At 41.1% G+C, this 15813-nt stretch overlaps 1 protein-coding gene across 2 annotated transcripts in view; it reads right to left on the minus strand.

Moving 5' to 3' along the window:
* nectin1b (nectin cell adhesion molecule 1b) overlaps positions 1-14878 on the minus strand; it is a 370403-nt gene extending 355525 nt beyond the window's left edge. For both annotated transcript variants that reach the window (XM_067970850.1, XM_067970851.1), the window contains exon 1: positions 14375-14878. In XM_067970850.1, coding sequence (XP_067826951.1) covers positions 14375-14477 — 103 coding nt within the window. In that variant the 5' untranslated portion in view covers positions 14478-14878. The remainder of the gene's footprint in view (positions 1-14374) is intronic.
* Between the last annotated feature and the right edge of the window lie 935 nt (positions 14879-15813).

The raw sequence follows: 15813 nt of genomic DNA on the forward strand, positions 1-15813 counted from the left end.
ATATCCTCTTATTATCATAAAGGCAGTATGGAATATGCAGAACTCTAGTCCTTTGCATCATACTTTCTGTGTCACAATTATAAAGAAAGAACTTGCATTTATATAGCGCCTTTCACAACCTCAGGACATCCCAAAGTGCTTTACAGCCAATGAAGTACTTTTGAAGTGTAGTCACTGTTGTATTGTAGGAAACACAGCAGCCAATTTGCACACAGCAAGATCCCACAAACAGCAATGAGATGAATGACCAGGTAATCATTTTTTTTTAAAAAGTGATGTTGGTTGAGGGATATTATAGGCAAATTTACTCTAGGCAAATCTCTTGCACTTGATTGGATTAGAAGCAAATTTCTTCCAACAATCTTGTTTTAAAAAAGAGAAACTTCCCCAACCAACACAAAATACCTTATTAACATTAGCCAGAATGTCTATAACCTGTTGCTCAAAAAAAACATAGCAACCACACTGAAGGGAAAAAGCCAGACATTCTTTCTTGGCTTCCGACCTGAATCCTGAAGAACAATTCAACTCTGATCTTACTCTCCAAAGTTCCCTCCAAAACAATGAAACCTTAATATTGAATGTATGATTTAAATCAGAGTGTTAATTGTATTCAGGTGGCAGGTATCAATTGGGGACTTTCTTGCATCCTTTTTATAGGAGAGCTTAGCTAGGGTGTGGTGTGTGTGTATAAGGGGAATCGCTATGAATAAAGGCTTGGAAACAACTAAAGACCAGGCTCTAGTATTCTATCCTTCAGCACATGGCTATCCAATTTTAGTACTTAATTAGACCTTGTTACCTTAAAAAGAACACAGCTCCATCTTAAGGAGAAAAATACATTTTAGATTTCATGGGTATAACACTAACGACTGTTCTAATCTGACCAGCAGTGAGCAATATCATAGGAGTTCCACTGTTATATACGAAAATAAGCTGTATCTAGCTCATGCCTGTCACACATGCAAATTTGAACAAAAAGTAGAAAAAAGCCAGTCTGACCTCAGTGTCCCGAGCAGAATACTGCGTTACACTTTACAGTGCACTTATGATATCCAACTTTCAGATACAAAACAATCGATCTACAATATATCAAAAATCTTATACAGGTGTGCACTTATCAACTTTCTCAATAATACGTGTCCCCATTCATTATGGAAATTTCCTATGTATACTTGTCACACAGTAATTGAACCCACCTGCCAGTGATGGCACTTTGCCGCCTCAGTTTTGTCTCTCCTCGCTTTTATGTTCCAACCAACTCTACTTCTCTGCTTTGCAAATTGACCTACATTTTGCTATTTAACTATAAAACCAAAGTATTATATAAAAGTAAGGACAGAATGTATAACTTTAAAATAGGCACTATTAAATCTGCATGCTCTGGTCAATTATGCCTCGCCCTCTAACCCAAATTCACCTGAAAACTACACTTGGGCTTGATTGCATGAGCAATGCCATGGGTGATCGACTAGTAATACATTAAAATCAGTACGCATATGGCACACCTGATTTTAGAAATGGATAGACATCTCCTGAGGGTTTCTGCTGTCTGTTCAGATGTCTGATAGATGTCACCATTCCCTGGCATGCCTCTAGGCTGCGCCTCAGTAAAATTCCTCGTCGTTAAGCGAGCAACTATTAGCTGTCACAGGCTTCAGTCACACCAGAAGTTCCACTTCCACCACTAGCTGGAGCTTCAGAAGCTTCAGTTCGCCACAGCACTTTTACCTTCATACAGTTTCAGAGTCTACACACACCAAGGGCAACAGCCAGCATTCCAACCGTCCTCCTCGATACCTACTGCCTACTAACTTCACCTCTTTTTAAAATAAAAAATACATTTTTGCCTTTCTTTTAAGTCACAAATAATTAAATATTAGAGATCAAGCCTCCCAGCCCACCCTGTCTCCATTCTTGCTGCATTCTTATCCCCCAAGACCAATGGGTCCCTCACTGTTGCCTGATACTTTCTCAGTGTTTTAAAAAGTCTTATCCCGATATCTTTAATCACAATTGAAAAGTAAAAATAATCAATATTCATAATTTTTTTTTAAAGCTCCCCTCCCCCTTCTCCTATTCTCCAACCCCTGCTCTATCCAATTCCACTCAGCCACACTCATCATACTGGAGTCACTGCTTCCAGCAACACAGCCACTTCCTCTGAGCTCCAGAGCCCAGTATGCACATCCTCCACCACTTTAAATTTTCTACTTAGCCTCTAACTCCTCTTACTATGCTCTGCCTTCCTCCTCTCCCCTCTCCCACCCAGCCGCTAACCTCCTCTATCTTTCCCTCCAACTCACTTTACCCCTTTAGCCTCTTCTTACCTCCAATGTTGCAGGCCTCCCTCAGCCCTGCCTTCTAACCCCGCTTGACCCGAGGACTGCACTTGCTCTTGACTCTCCGTGTGCAATGCCACAGAAGATCGACCAGAGCCTGAAATTAACAAGCACCTTCCAATCGGCAATTAAGTCCAATGTATACTTATAAGCTATTAAACGTTGTGGCCTTATCACGATCAGCTAGTCCCATAATTAAACAGTGACTAGAATCCAACTTGTAACTCACTGCCATATAGCCAGTACTTTATATATAACTATTGTTTAGATTGCAGCCTCTAGCTCAAAATTAATAGTCCCTATTATTCTATATGTCAAACAGTCCCTAATCTTTAGTTAGTGAGATTATATAATTAATTTACAATGACAAATCAGACCAAAGTGATCCCTTACCTTTGTTGGGAGGGGAGCGTGCAGATAATTTGTACTCCATAATATTAAGCATTTCAATAATTAACCACCTTCCATCAAACTGTCAGTGTTACATGGGTTAAATTTAATGAATAATAACAGTTTAACATTATTTACTATGAAGCTAGATGTGAGCAGACAGGGACATTTTTAGACAATTTTCATTATCTGATTAGGGCTCTCCAATACTGCCTTGGGGACCTGGTGTGTCAAATGGCCCTTTTATTGTGGAGCAGTTTCCACAGCAGCCAAAAGACATGGACAATTGCATAAGTGCAAGGCTTTTTAACAAAACATGCAGTTTTGTAATTTAGCTGCCATTCCTTCTCCAAAGCTGACACCATTGAGGTGGCTGGCATTACACAAGCTGCCCACTGTAGGTCCTTTCACCACACTGAAGGCAGATCATGTCCATCATGTAGTTGCTAAGGAAACTCAGACTTGGGACAACAATTGCTGGAAAGCGTTATCTGAAGACAGGTACGAAAATACAAGCTATATCCAGAAGTTGGTGTCTACCACGATTAAGTTGCAGACAGGTACGCAGCAAATGCTGAAGCTCCACGCCTTCAGTTGGTGGAACCACTGCTCTGTGGGGTATAGTGCATGTCCAAGCTGTGATCGATAGTGACAATGTGCTCACATTTTATGGCGAGTTGCGCTGCTTGTGAGAAGCTCCGGTTGCCCACCTAGCAAGGACTCAATCCTGCACCAGTCGTCTATCAACTAAGTGACTACACTCCTTGAGTGGGCGATAAGCAGGATCCCTTTGGAATAGAGGTGGCTCCAAGATGACACACAAAACAGTGCCTGCAGTACTCCAGGGCACTATTATTGATTTTAATGAGACTGTCTCTCATCAAAAGGAACCTGGTGCAGGAAACCAGTCGCTGGGTGGGGGAAATAAGATTCTTCCCACTCAGCTCCAGATAACCAAAACTCCACTGGATAAATTGGTCCTAGCCAGACAGGCAGCAAGGAGCTTACCAATGTCATGTGCTGATAAGCTGCTCAGTTTCAGCTGGTTAAACTCCAGCAGTACCTCAAGGCACCTTGCTCTGCCAACCTGAGCCTAAGACCTTTGAATTTAGGTAAATGGGCTGTGCAGCTCTGTGGAGAGAATGTGCACTCCAGACCAAGCAATCAGAGACATTTTGGTGACCTACATTTCTCAGCAGCTCTGTTTAGAGACTTGCTGATGGGTTTCCAAGCATGTCAGACATCAAGCTGGCCAAAACAAAACAATGGTTGGTGAAATGTACCAGGCAACCAGGAACAAAATAAAGCTGCCTTCACCAATACTCATACGACTGTCATTGTACATAACCTGTGAAATTTTTAGATCTGTTTTGTTCAACAAACACATTAAATCCATTTCTTCCATGGTGCTAAACACAGAGGAGATAGCTGGGAACAAATTACCCTGACCTTGACCTCAACCCTTCAATTAGTTCCAAGCATTTTATTTTAAAATTCCACAGGATCTATAGACCCACAGGGAACGTATTCACTTTATGTGACCAGGACTGGCCTGTTAGCCTATATGCCCAACTATGAAACAAATCTACAGGTGGCAAGTAGTCTGTGAATTCTAGTAAAATAGCCCCTATTCCAGGTCCCTTTGAAAGGTAGTCCATATTCTTTAGTAAGCGAATCAGTGGTCTCACTGAGGTTCCTATAGATTAAACGATTTTAAAAGCAAACCTGTTAATGACCATTACAATCTGATTTCACCACTTCCTATTATAAATTAAACTGAACATTCAGCTTCCTGCCGCTGCACTGGCAGCATAATGAGGTCTTCAATCTACCTCTGCAACCATTTATTTTTAAAGGGACATTGTTAGGTGGTGACCATGGCTGCAGCTACTGGTGGGGCAGGCAGATGAATTCTCTATAATCATAAACTACTGTATCCATGTGAGAACTCTTCCACCACACCATCAGTCTGAGAAACAGAAAACTTTCAATTCTGCCAAACAGTTGGTACTATGCTTCAGCAGGAATATCAGAAAGACAAAGCTGCAGTCAGCCTGCATGATGGAGTTTACAGGCCACACCAGTAATTGTTATTCGGTTTCAACTGCTGAGTAAACAGCCACACACAGAAGCCATAAACACGGCACCCACCTATACAATTTTTTAAAAAAAGAGAAGCCCCACAACACAACAGATGTAATCACTGTCAGCTGCTAAGATCCAGGATGGACCTAAGTGTTGCGTGTGTTGTCTGTAACTTTCTCATATATGTTCATGATTCACTTGTGTCTGTCCCTTTTGCATTTATGCTTGCTTTTCAGGCAACTATTACTTCTTTCTGTGGGAGTGTTCAGTCCCTAACAACATTAGCAATCTGTGTATATCTCTTGGGTGTCCGTGCGTCTGCAGCCACTGTATATCTGGAGTGTACTCTTGTCTACGCTTCTATTGTTGGCCTATACACCACTCCGATGCCTGTTGCGTATCAATTAATCTGTCCCTGCATTAGAGGACTGGGAGGGTGAACACAGTCTCACATTGTGCAGTCTCTAATGAAGAAACAACAGTTTGTTTTTAAGCTTCCAACTGCAGTTCGCCAGGGAGATGATAACATTCCTTATGCCTCAATGGAGTTTAGTCATTTGCTGACCTGGATGCTTGTTTACACGCCATTTCCTCTCAATAACTGCACTAATTGGAATGATGTAGTGCCTTAGAGACTCTGTATTTTTTATAGTGCAGTGGCCATTTCCCAAAGGACAGCAAACAGCAAAGGGTGGTATAATGCTACACTCAAATATAAAAAGTTATATAAAATTACAGAATAGGGAAAAAATAGCTTCAAAATCTCATTCAAGTGCTTTGACTTAAGGTTACCTGTTCACCTGCATTGCATTGAAAAATGCAGTTACATCTACAATTCAGAAATCAGAAGTGTACTTATACATAGTGAGAGGATTCTGAAGTAAGAAATCCAATTGGACTTGGATCTAGGATTCTGAAACCAGTAGCCCAGATAATGATACAATAGGAAATCCACCCAATTATTAGGAACCCAATATTGGATTTAAATAGTTAAAGTGAAAAAAGATCAGTGCATTGGTCTTAATCTGTCCTTGATACATTCTGTAAATTAGTATAAAAAGTAAAAAAAGAAAAAGGGAAAATTAAAGGAAAAAAGAAAAAAACAACTTACATTTATACAATGTATTGCACAACCTCAGGACACTTCACAGCCATTAAGTACTTTTGAAATCTGGTCACTGTGTAATGTAGGGAAATGCGACAGCCAACTTGGTCACAGCAAGGTCCTACAAACACCAATGAGATAAATGACCAGATAATCTGCTTTTTGGGATATTGGTGCTCGTGGCCAAGCCTCCTGGCTGCACCCAACTTACTTCATTTTATTGGCAACTTGTCCAGTTTAGATTCTATTTGTACTCAATAAGGACATCCGCTGTCCAATCTATTACCACAAATGCTTGAATGTCTTATCCCACAAATACAAGCATGTTAGTTTGAAGGATTTCTTCATGTGTAGAGCTCTCCGATCGCTCAAATGCAGAGATGGAAGATCCAAAATTTGATCTATGAACTGTGCTACCATAGGCAATTTCGTAAGTGGCAGTGAGGAGAGGAAGAAGGGCTTGCTTCATTTGGCCTTAGCGCCTCTAGGCTACAGAAGAGGGGAAAAAATAGCAGGGTTTCCACTGCTGATTACTAAATAGCAACTGTGTGCATGGAAACACCAGATAAGGACAGGACCAGGTTCAACTGTAACGAACCGCACAACTGAATCTGTCAGCACTCACTACCAAACCTGAGTCATGAAGAACCTGAAGTATTCATTGGGCCATGACAAGCACCTTCAGTAAAGGAGGAATAAGGCACAAAAGCAGCAAGCGGGTAGAGGGGGAAATGGTGACAGAACCATGTATCTACCATAGCAAAGATAAATGGAACTCCAGAAATCAATCTCTGTAAAAGGGCAATGTTGTCACTGGTCAAGGCCCATAGTACAGGACATCAAGATTGAAGAGTAAGAGATCAGGTAAGTCATAAAACAGGTGAATAGATGCTGAAAGCCTGAATATTGTAGGAGCCTTATACTGAGAGATAGGAGATGTGAGGAGAAATAATTTCAACATTAGACAGCGGGAGAGGAGGTAGAAGAGCCTCCCCAGATATGGGAGCAGTAAGGATGGACTTGTGAATTCGAGGAGATGGTACGAGTACAAAAAAGTATTTGGCATGAAAGAGGAAACCAAGCTCCCCAGAGGCAGTTTTGATAAATGGAGAAGACGTGGGTGATAAGGCCAATGGATGAAGGAGGACTCTGGGTCCCCACATGTCCTGTGGCCCATGTTAGCTATGAAAACGATGAGGAAAATTTTAAGAAAATTTGCAAACGTCATTCCTTGGACACTTTCATACTCTGAGCAGACAACTCTTGAGCTACATTAGCAAAGACCTGGAAGTACTTTGGCTGCTCATTGTACGTGAATGTTACATGCTGTGTCCAGATAACAAATTAAAAAAATTAAAAGGAAGATTTTAAAAAAAGACGTTACAAATAAAATTTTTTTAAAAACTGAACTACCAGTGGTTTTAATCCCCAAGTACAAAGAATGATTTAATCCACCAGTTCTATTTAGAAGATGCTTAAAAAGAGAAGTGATGCACATCGGAATTTACAAGATGCAGATCTGAAGTGTTACAGCCACTCTAGCCAGAGGCTGTAAAACTGCCACTAGATGACTGCAATCCAAGAGCATGGTGTAAAAAGGAGAATTGTTTCTTTTGTTCATATGGTACCACAATCTGTCAGTAAGCATGGCTGACTGAATTGCGCTGAGTGCATTTTGTCGCAGACTTGAATAGCTAACAAGGGTGGTTGATGGCGAAGATAGATTGTAGTCAGTGAAAGATGGACATCAGACTTATTCAGATCAAAAGCAGATTTGCATCACCTCCCCATTGTGCGTTATGTATATGTAATTATATATATCCTCTTTCATCTAGCGTGCATCAATCACTTCATTACAGATGTATAACAATCTATGTTTTCTTTACAAGCAGGTACAAGTGAACTCAGAAATTGGCAAGCAGTTACAGTTAGCTGGACTTTCTTACTTACACCACTTATCGACACAAAGTACTTGAGCAGAAGCCTTAGAAGCACAATGGGCCAAATGGCTTCCTTCTGTAATGTAATTTCTATGATTCTAGCTTAGCAGCTGAACATCACAGCTGTAACCAAACCACTGCTACCCACGAGCAATGCCACTGGAGAACTTCAGGTTAAATATAGAATTTCTAGAAAAACATATTCCTTTTGCTCACACTTACAATAGCAATATGGCAGGTAGCTAAACCAGTGCTGCCCTTCTCTTGTAGGCATTGTGTCCTGTGCCACTTCACCCGTCCTTGCCCGAATTCAAATGTTTCCCCAGGCAGAAATTGAATTTGTTAAAAAACACTAAACAAGCACTCGCCTACCCATTACCTGTACCCAAGACAAGAACGTCAGAACTGAATTACTCAATTCTCATCGTACTAGATGACAAAGGATTGAAAATTGGCTCAATTAGGACATGAGACATCAACAAGCCGACTTATGAAACTGCTCTGTATCTCACAACTGACAACATCTCAGTGGCACCTCAGACAGGCTGAGATTAACTGGGGCAAGGCAGGATTTCCCATGAGCTGTTCCAGGGAGAACTGTGCTTTTCAAAACAGCTTTGCCACTGTTGCAAGGCTGCTATTCTCCTCCTTCTCTCCTCTTACCAGGATAGCATGAAGTTTATAAAAAGGTAAGTATTAAAGATATAATGACAGCATGTTTCACTTACAGGACAGCGAATGTAAACATGATTATATAAATCTACCCAACACACTGTTCCTATGTAGGCTGTTAAAATGCTGTTATTGTTAACACATTGTACAGAGACACACTAATTGTTACTTCAGATAGCATAAGCTGCTGTGAACATTTTCACTTTTATAAAATGGAATAGACATTGTGGCATGCAACTCTCAAGTTAATTTATATTAACTATCTAAACAGATTTCCTGGTTGGTGACTATTTTACAGCAGTGATCACGGGCATTCTGTGGGAAACACATTATTCACCAAGAAGCCAGGAGTCGGGCTATGAAAGAGAATAGGGAGGGGGTATAAATCAGAAGCCTGCTACACAAGACCCTATAAGCCCGCTTTGCTTTATCTCTTTAGAAGCAAACATTCCTCATTGTTGAGCAGCTTAATCATCAGGGTGAGACTACAGAACAGTGTTCCAACATGTTTGACAGTTAATCACACATTTAAGAAGCTAAGAAATAGGAGCAAGAGTAGGCCATTTGCCCCTTGAGCCTGTTCCGCCATTCGATAGGATCATGGCTGATCTTTGACCTCAACTCCACTTTCCTGCCCGATGCCCATATCCCTTGATTCCCTTAGATCGATTTTTGGCTCTATCTCAGCCTCGAATGTACTCAATGACCCAGTATCCACAGCCGTCTGGGGTAGAGATTTCCAAAGATTCACAACCCTCTGAGTGAAGAAATTCCTCCTCATCTCAGTCTTAAATGGCCAACCCCTTAGCCTGAGACTATGCCCCCTGGTTCTAGACTCTCCAACCAAAGGAAACAACCTCTCAGCTTCTACCCTGTCAAGCATGCTCAGAATCTTATGTTTCAATGAGATCACCTCTCATTCTTCCAAACTCCAGAGAGTGTAGGCCCATTTCTACTCAAACTCTCCTAATAGGACAACCCTCTCATCCCAGGAATCAATCTAGTGAACCTTCATTGCACCGCCTCTAAGGCAAGTATATCCTTCCTTAGGTAAGGAGACCAAAACTGTACACAGTATGCCAGGCATGGTCGCACCAAAGCCCTGTACAATTTGTTACAAGCTGGATAGCCCGGTGGTGAAGGATGGAATACTAGAGACTGGTCTTCAGTTGCTTCCAACCCTTTATTCACAGAGCTCCACATTACCTACACCACACCCTAGATAAGCTCTCATATATGAATACAAGAGCCCAAATTGATACACACCACCTGAATACAATTAACACAATTGCAGCAAGACTTCCTTACTCTTATTCTCCAATCCCTTTGCAATAAAGGCCAACATACCATTTGCCTTCCTAATTGCTTGCTCTACCTGCATGATCCAAATCCCTCTGAATATTAACGTTTAATAGTTTCTCACCATTTGAAAAATATTCTGTTTTTCTATTCTTCCTACCAAAGTAAATAACCTCACATTTCCCCACATTATACTCCATCTGCCACCTTCTTGCCCACCTACTTAACCTGTCTATATTGCTTTGCAGATTCCGTGTCCTCCTCACAGCTTACTTTCCCACCTAGCTTTGTATCATCAGCAAACTTGGATACATCATACTCAGTCCCTTCATCTAAATCATTGATATAGATTGTAAACAGCTGAGGCCCAAACACTGATCCTTGTAGCACCCACTAGTTACAGCCTGCCAACCCGAAAATGACCCGTTTATTCCTACTCTGTCCATTAATCCATGCCAATATTTTACCCCCAACCCCACGAGCCCTTATGCCCTTACCTTGTGCAACTACCTTTCGTGTGGCACCTTATTGAATACCTTTTGCAAATCCAAATATACTACATCCACTGGTTCTCCTTTATCTATCCGGATAGTTACGTCCTCAAAAAACTTTAATAAGTTTGTCAAACACGATTTCCCGGTCATAAAACCATGTTGACTCTGCCTAATCATATTATGATTTTCTAAGTGCTCTATTACCACGCCCTTAATAATGGATTCCAGCATTTTCCCAACAACTGATGTCAGGCTAAATGGCCTGTAGTTCCCTGTTTTCTCTCTCCCTTCTTTCATGAATAGCGGAGTTACATTTGCTACCTTCCAATCCACTCAGACCGTTCTAGAATGTAAAGAATTTTGGAAGATCACAACCAATGCAGCCAGTATCTCTGCAGCCACCTCTTTTACAACCCTAGGGTGTAGGCCATCAGGTCCAGGAGATTTTAGTCCCATTCATTTCTCCAGTACTTTTTCTCTAATGATATTAATTACTTTAAGTTCCTCATTAGCCCCTTGGTTCCTGACTATTTCTGGTATGTTTTTTGTGTCTTCTACTGTGAAGACAGATACAAAATATTTATTTAATGTCTCTGCCATTTCCTTATTCCCCATTATAATTTCTCCTGTCTCAGCCTCCAAGGGACCCACGTTTACTTTTGCTACGCTCTTCCTTTTTACATACTTGTAGAAACTCTTACAATCTGTTTTTATATTTCTTGCTAGTTTACTCTCATTCTATTTTCTCCCTTTTTATCAGTTTTTTGGTCATCCTTTGTTGGTTTCTAAATCTCTGCCAATCCTCAGACTTACTACTCTTCTTGGCAACATTATAAGCCTCTTCTTTTAATCTAGTACTATTCTTAATTTCTTTAGTTAGCCACGGATGGATCACTTTTCCTGTGAAGTTTTTATTTCTCAATGGAATGTCTAATTGTTGAGAATTCTGAAATATTTCTTTAAATGTTTGCCATTGCTTATCTACAGTCATATCTTTTAATCTAATTTCCCAATCAACCTTAACCAACTCACCCCTCATACCTACGTAATTGGATTTTAGTTTAAGACTCTAGTTTCAGATTTAAATGCGTCACCCTCAAACTCAATGTGAAATTCTATCATGTTATGATCACTCTTCCCTAGGGGATCCCTTACTATGAGATTACTAATTAACCCTGTCTCATTACATAAAACAAGATCGAAAATAACCTGTTCCCTGGTTAGTTCCACGCGTATTGTTCTAGGAAACTGTTTCGAATACACTCCATGAACTTGTCCTCCAAACTACTTTTGTCAATTTGATTTGTCCAGTCTATATGAAGATTAAAAGCCCCCACGATTATTGCATTACTTTTGTTACAAGTTCCTCTTATTTCTTGATTAATACTCTGTCCAACAGTATAACTACTGTTAGGGGCAGCCTATAAACTACTCTCACCAGTGTCTTCTGCTCCTTCTTGTTTCTTATACCAATGCCTTTTTATAAAACAAACTTGTTCTTTTTTACGTCGGCTGCTAATTAATGAACTGTGTCAATGCAATGTAAATCCTCCAAAAACATGCAAGAGAAAAGAATTAAGACAATACTCTCTGCAGCGATTGCACACTATCAACATAGAATTATCACATCTCTCCCAGTATACCATACTGCAATGTAAATCCTTTAATAACAGACAGTGGCAAATCTCTGCTCTCAACTGACCTTACAGTGGATCTGGGAGAAGTAGAATTCTACTCCCATTTCTCAGGCAATTACCATTGGGTTCTCAAAACTTAAACGAATATAAATCTGGAACTGAAGCAGAACATTTCCATGTGGAATCCAAATCACCTGTGCAACCCTGGCTGTCATGTTGATTTCTTATGAACTACCAGTAATACAAATGTATACATTTTACCAAATTGATGGTTCCAGAATCCTTCACTAGTAACATGCACAGCTTAGCAGTGGTAACATAACAATCAAATGCGACGGAGAATGACCCAGGCTTTATATAATCACTGGCCGATTGTATCACACAAAAGAACTTGTTCTTCTTGTGCATTTTCAGAATCTTACAGCTTGTGTCAGTTGCTTGTTCTGATGCCAGTTACATTGAATCTCATTCGAAGTGCACACCACCACGATGACCATGCTGACCTGCACAGCACAAAAAAATGCAGTCCAACTCCAGCTTCACCTCAAGGCCTGAGGCCAGTATATCAGCAACAAACTGATCAAATTCCAAAGTCACAAAATGGCCCACAATGCTTATGGTCTCCATACATCCATGGTACCGATCACAGATTCTGATAGAGAGCTCAACAATTTCTAATGACAAGAAAAAAATACCAATAATCTAGTCCACTACCTGAAAATTCAATGAAAAATTCAATTAATTCACAGCCTATGTAACATTCACAACATAAACCACATCATAGAATCTTGCAGCACAGAATCTACGGCACTCCACCAATCCATTAAGTTATACTCATGCAGTACAGAAGAGACCCCCAGTGCAATTACGAAAACACGGCAGCCAGTTAATAATCTCAACTAGAAAAATTCAAATCCCAAAAACGAAAACGGGCTTCAAACAGCATTTTCAGTAATGTAGTTTCATTCAACATAAAATGAAAGGACCTTTTTCTTATACACGGTTCAAATAATTAGCGTACCGAAATAAATGTTTTTGGAAGGGTCACTGTTTGTAAATGTAGCAATGAGACACAAATATAAGTAAAGGGCTCAATTTACCATTGCTTTTTTCAGGAATCACAGATCAGAAAGCTTTGAGCACTGAGAAAGAACATGTAAAACAGTCACTGCTCTACATCTAAAAGAACTGTCTATGAAAACTATGGGATCAAAAATTAGAATTGCAAAACATCTGACTTTGGCAAGAAACATCACTAAAAGATATGTAACATATTTTATTAACATTTATTTAATGAATTTCACAAACTGAGGAGAGATTCATCATTAATTCTATCTGAAAACAGAAATAAAAGTATAAAAAATAAAGAGGAAAAATAAAATGTTACCATATATAAAGAAAAAGGTGCATGAGAAACTGGAGATCAGGGGAGGGAGACACTCGCACGGAGTGACAGGAATTTGCAATCTGAATTTCTACTGCCTTTCCTCGAAGTACCTTCATTCATGTTTGGATTCATTTCAGGAGATGGGATCGGAGGAATCTCACGTATAAAAAATGTAGCTACAATCCTGGCAAGATTCTCAGTCTGATCCCTGAATTGACATACAGCTCTTCCCCAGCCACCAACTCTTGGTAGGGCTGCAACAGAATCCAGGATTCCAATTGCAGAGAAAAGGATAGAAATATGCAGTTTAGAGAAAGATGGGGCCGAAACTCTCAAAGCGGAGTTTGGAAGCGGGATCAAGGAGCTGGATCCCAATGGATGGACTGTCTCCACATCAGAATGTATTTAATCAATCTCTGATCCGAGACTATCAGAGTGGTTTCAGTGGCACAAAGTAATTTTAGTTACTTGTATTTATATATGTAACGTTAGTTATTTAGATGCAGCAATCAAAGATATAATTAGTTTTTGTTAGATGATTCATTATTGAATAATGAAAACTATATAGTGCTGAAAAATATTTTGTTTTAGTTTCCTTCTACTTAAATGCAATTGCAATACATATTTTTCCATTAACAATTTTAGTTAGCCTCATCGTTGACGAAAATGCGCTGACAAATGAACCTGCTGCACCCAAATAGTTAAATAGATCCCATTCAAAGGGATAGATCCCATTCAAAGGGATCAATCCCAGTCAGAAATGCAGCGCCTGACTTGGCTACAAACCCCTGAAAGTGCCAAGACTTCAAATGATGCCCCAACTCACTGCCCCTTTCATCCTTCACTTTCCCATTCCCGATACCGCCAGCAACATTCTTCCTACAGCATTGCTGAAGATCTTTTCCCTCTCCATGTCCATCCTTTCTTTCGTGCCCCTCTGCATGCCCCCCGACTCCTAGTTTCAGTTCCCAGCCTCTCAGCCCGTTTCTTGATGCGCTTCCCTCGACTCCGCTAGTTTCCTACCTGGTAAGACCGCCGCGACCAGCAGCAGAAGCCGAGCCGTCCTCTCAGCGCACAATCCCGAATCCATCCTCACTCCAACCCGGGAAGAAACTGCATACAACATCCGCCACCCGAGCAGCCCCTCCACCGCTCGTCCGATAAATGTTAAAAAGGCAGAAGCCGACGCAGAGCAGCCGCCCCGAGTGTGTAAGTTCCCCGCTCGGGGTTCCCGAGAGGCCGCCTCCCGTCTGCACAAATCCACTAAATCCAGCCGCGCTACCCGCTCCTGGTCCCGGCGATGTGATGGAGCGTTTCCGCTGTGATGCGAAGAGAAAGTGCAGGAGAGCCGGGGCACACTCGCACTGCGCTGCGCCGATGCTGGGCGAGTTCTCCGGCGGCGATGCGCTCTCCTGTCTCCCCGACTCCAGCTTCCTTCTCCCGCTCTCTCTCTCCACCGTCAGCCTCCGCAAATTGGACCAAACTCCTCCTGTCAATCACTTCCCAACGTCAAAGCGGGAGGGGCGGAATTTCCACACACGGTGATGTCACAACTAGGCGGGAATAATCCTTAAATGTGGGCGGGAATAATCCTTAAATGTTGGTTATTAACCGGTTGCGGCCATGGCAACTGCTAGCATGATTAGTTGTAGATCTTGGGTTTGAGGGTGACATTGTGGGTAATTATTCACCCCACTACTGCTAAAAAGAAAGACTTTCATTTATATAGCGTCTTTCAGGATGTCCCAAAGCGATTTACAGCCAATGAAATACTTTTTTTTGAAGTATCGTCATTGTTGTAAAGTAGGTAATGTGGCAGCCAATTTGCACACAGCAAGATCCCACAAACAGCAGTGAGATAAGTGACCAGATCATCTGTTTTTTCAGTTGTTGGTTGAGGGATATATTTGGCCAGAATACCAGGGAGAGCTCCCCTGCTCTTTGAAATAGTGCAGTGGGATCTTTTACGTCCACCTTAGAGGGCAGACGGGACCTCAGTTTAACACCTCATCCGAACAACTGCACCTTTGGCAGTGCAGCACTCCCTCAGTCTGAATTATGGGCTCAGGGCTCAGGGCTCAGGGCTCAAGCCTCAAGTGGGGCTTGAACCCACAACCTTCTGACACAGAAACAAGAGTGCTACCACTGAGCCACGGCTGATACTCTCAGAAGGCTCAGTAATAGCATTTGGACCAATGGGTGAGAAGATTGTGATTCAAGACCCATCCCTTCTCCACAAAACATAGGTGAAAAAAAGAAATAGAAAGGGAGAAAGAAAGGGAAAAATAAAAGGAAAGAACCTTAGACGACCAGGAAATCCCAAAGAGCTTTACAGCTGATAAAGTACTTTTGAAGCAGTCATTTGTTGTAATGTAGGGCAACACAAATTAATACTTAAGTTACTTAAGTCAATACTTAAGTGCAGCATTGAGGGAATGCTGCATTGTTGGAGATGCCACCAT

Source organism: Heptranchias perlo, chromosome 33 (genome assembly GCF_035084215.1).
Source record: "Heptranchias perlo isolate sHepPer1 chromosome 33, sHepPer1.hap1, whole genome shotgun sequence".
Taxonomy (NCBI): domain Eukaryota; kingdom Metazoa; phylum Chordata; class Chondrichthyes; order Hexanchiformes; family Hexanchidae; genus Heptranchias; species Heptranchias perlo.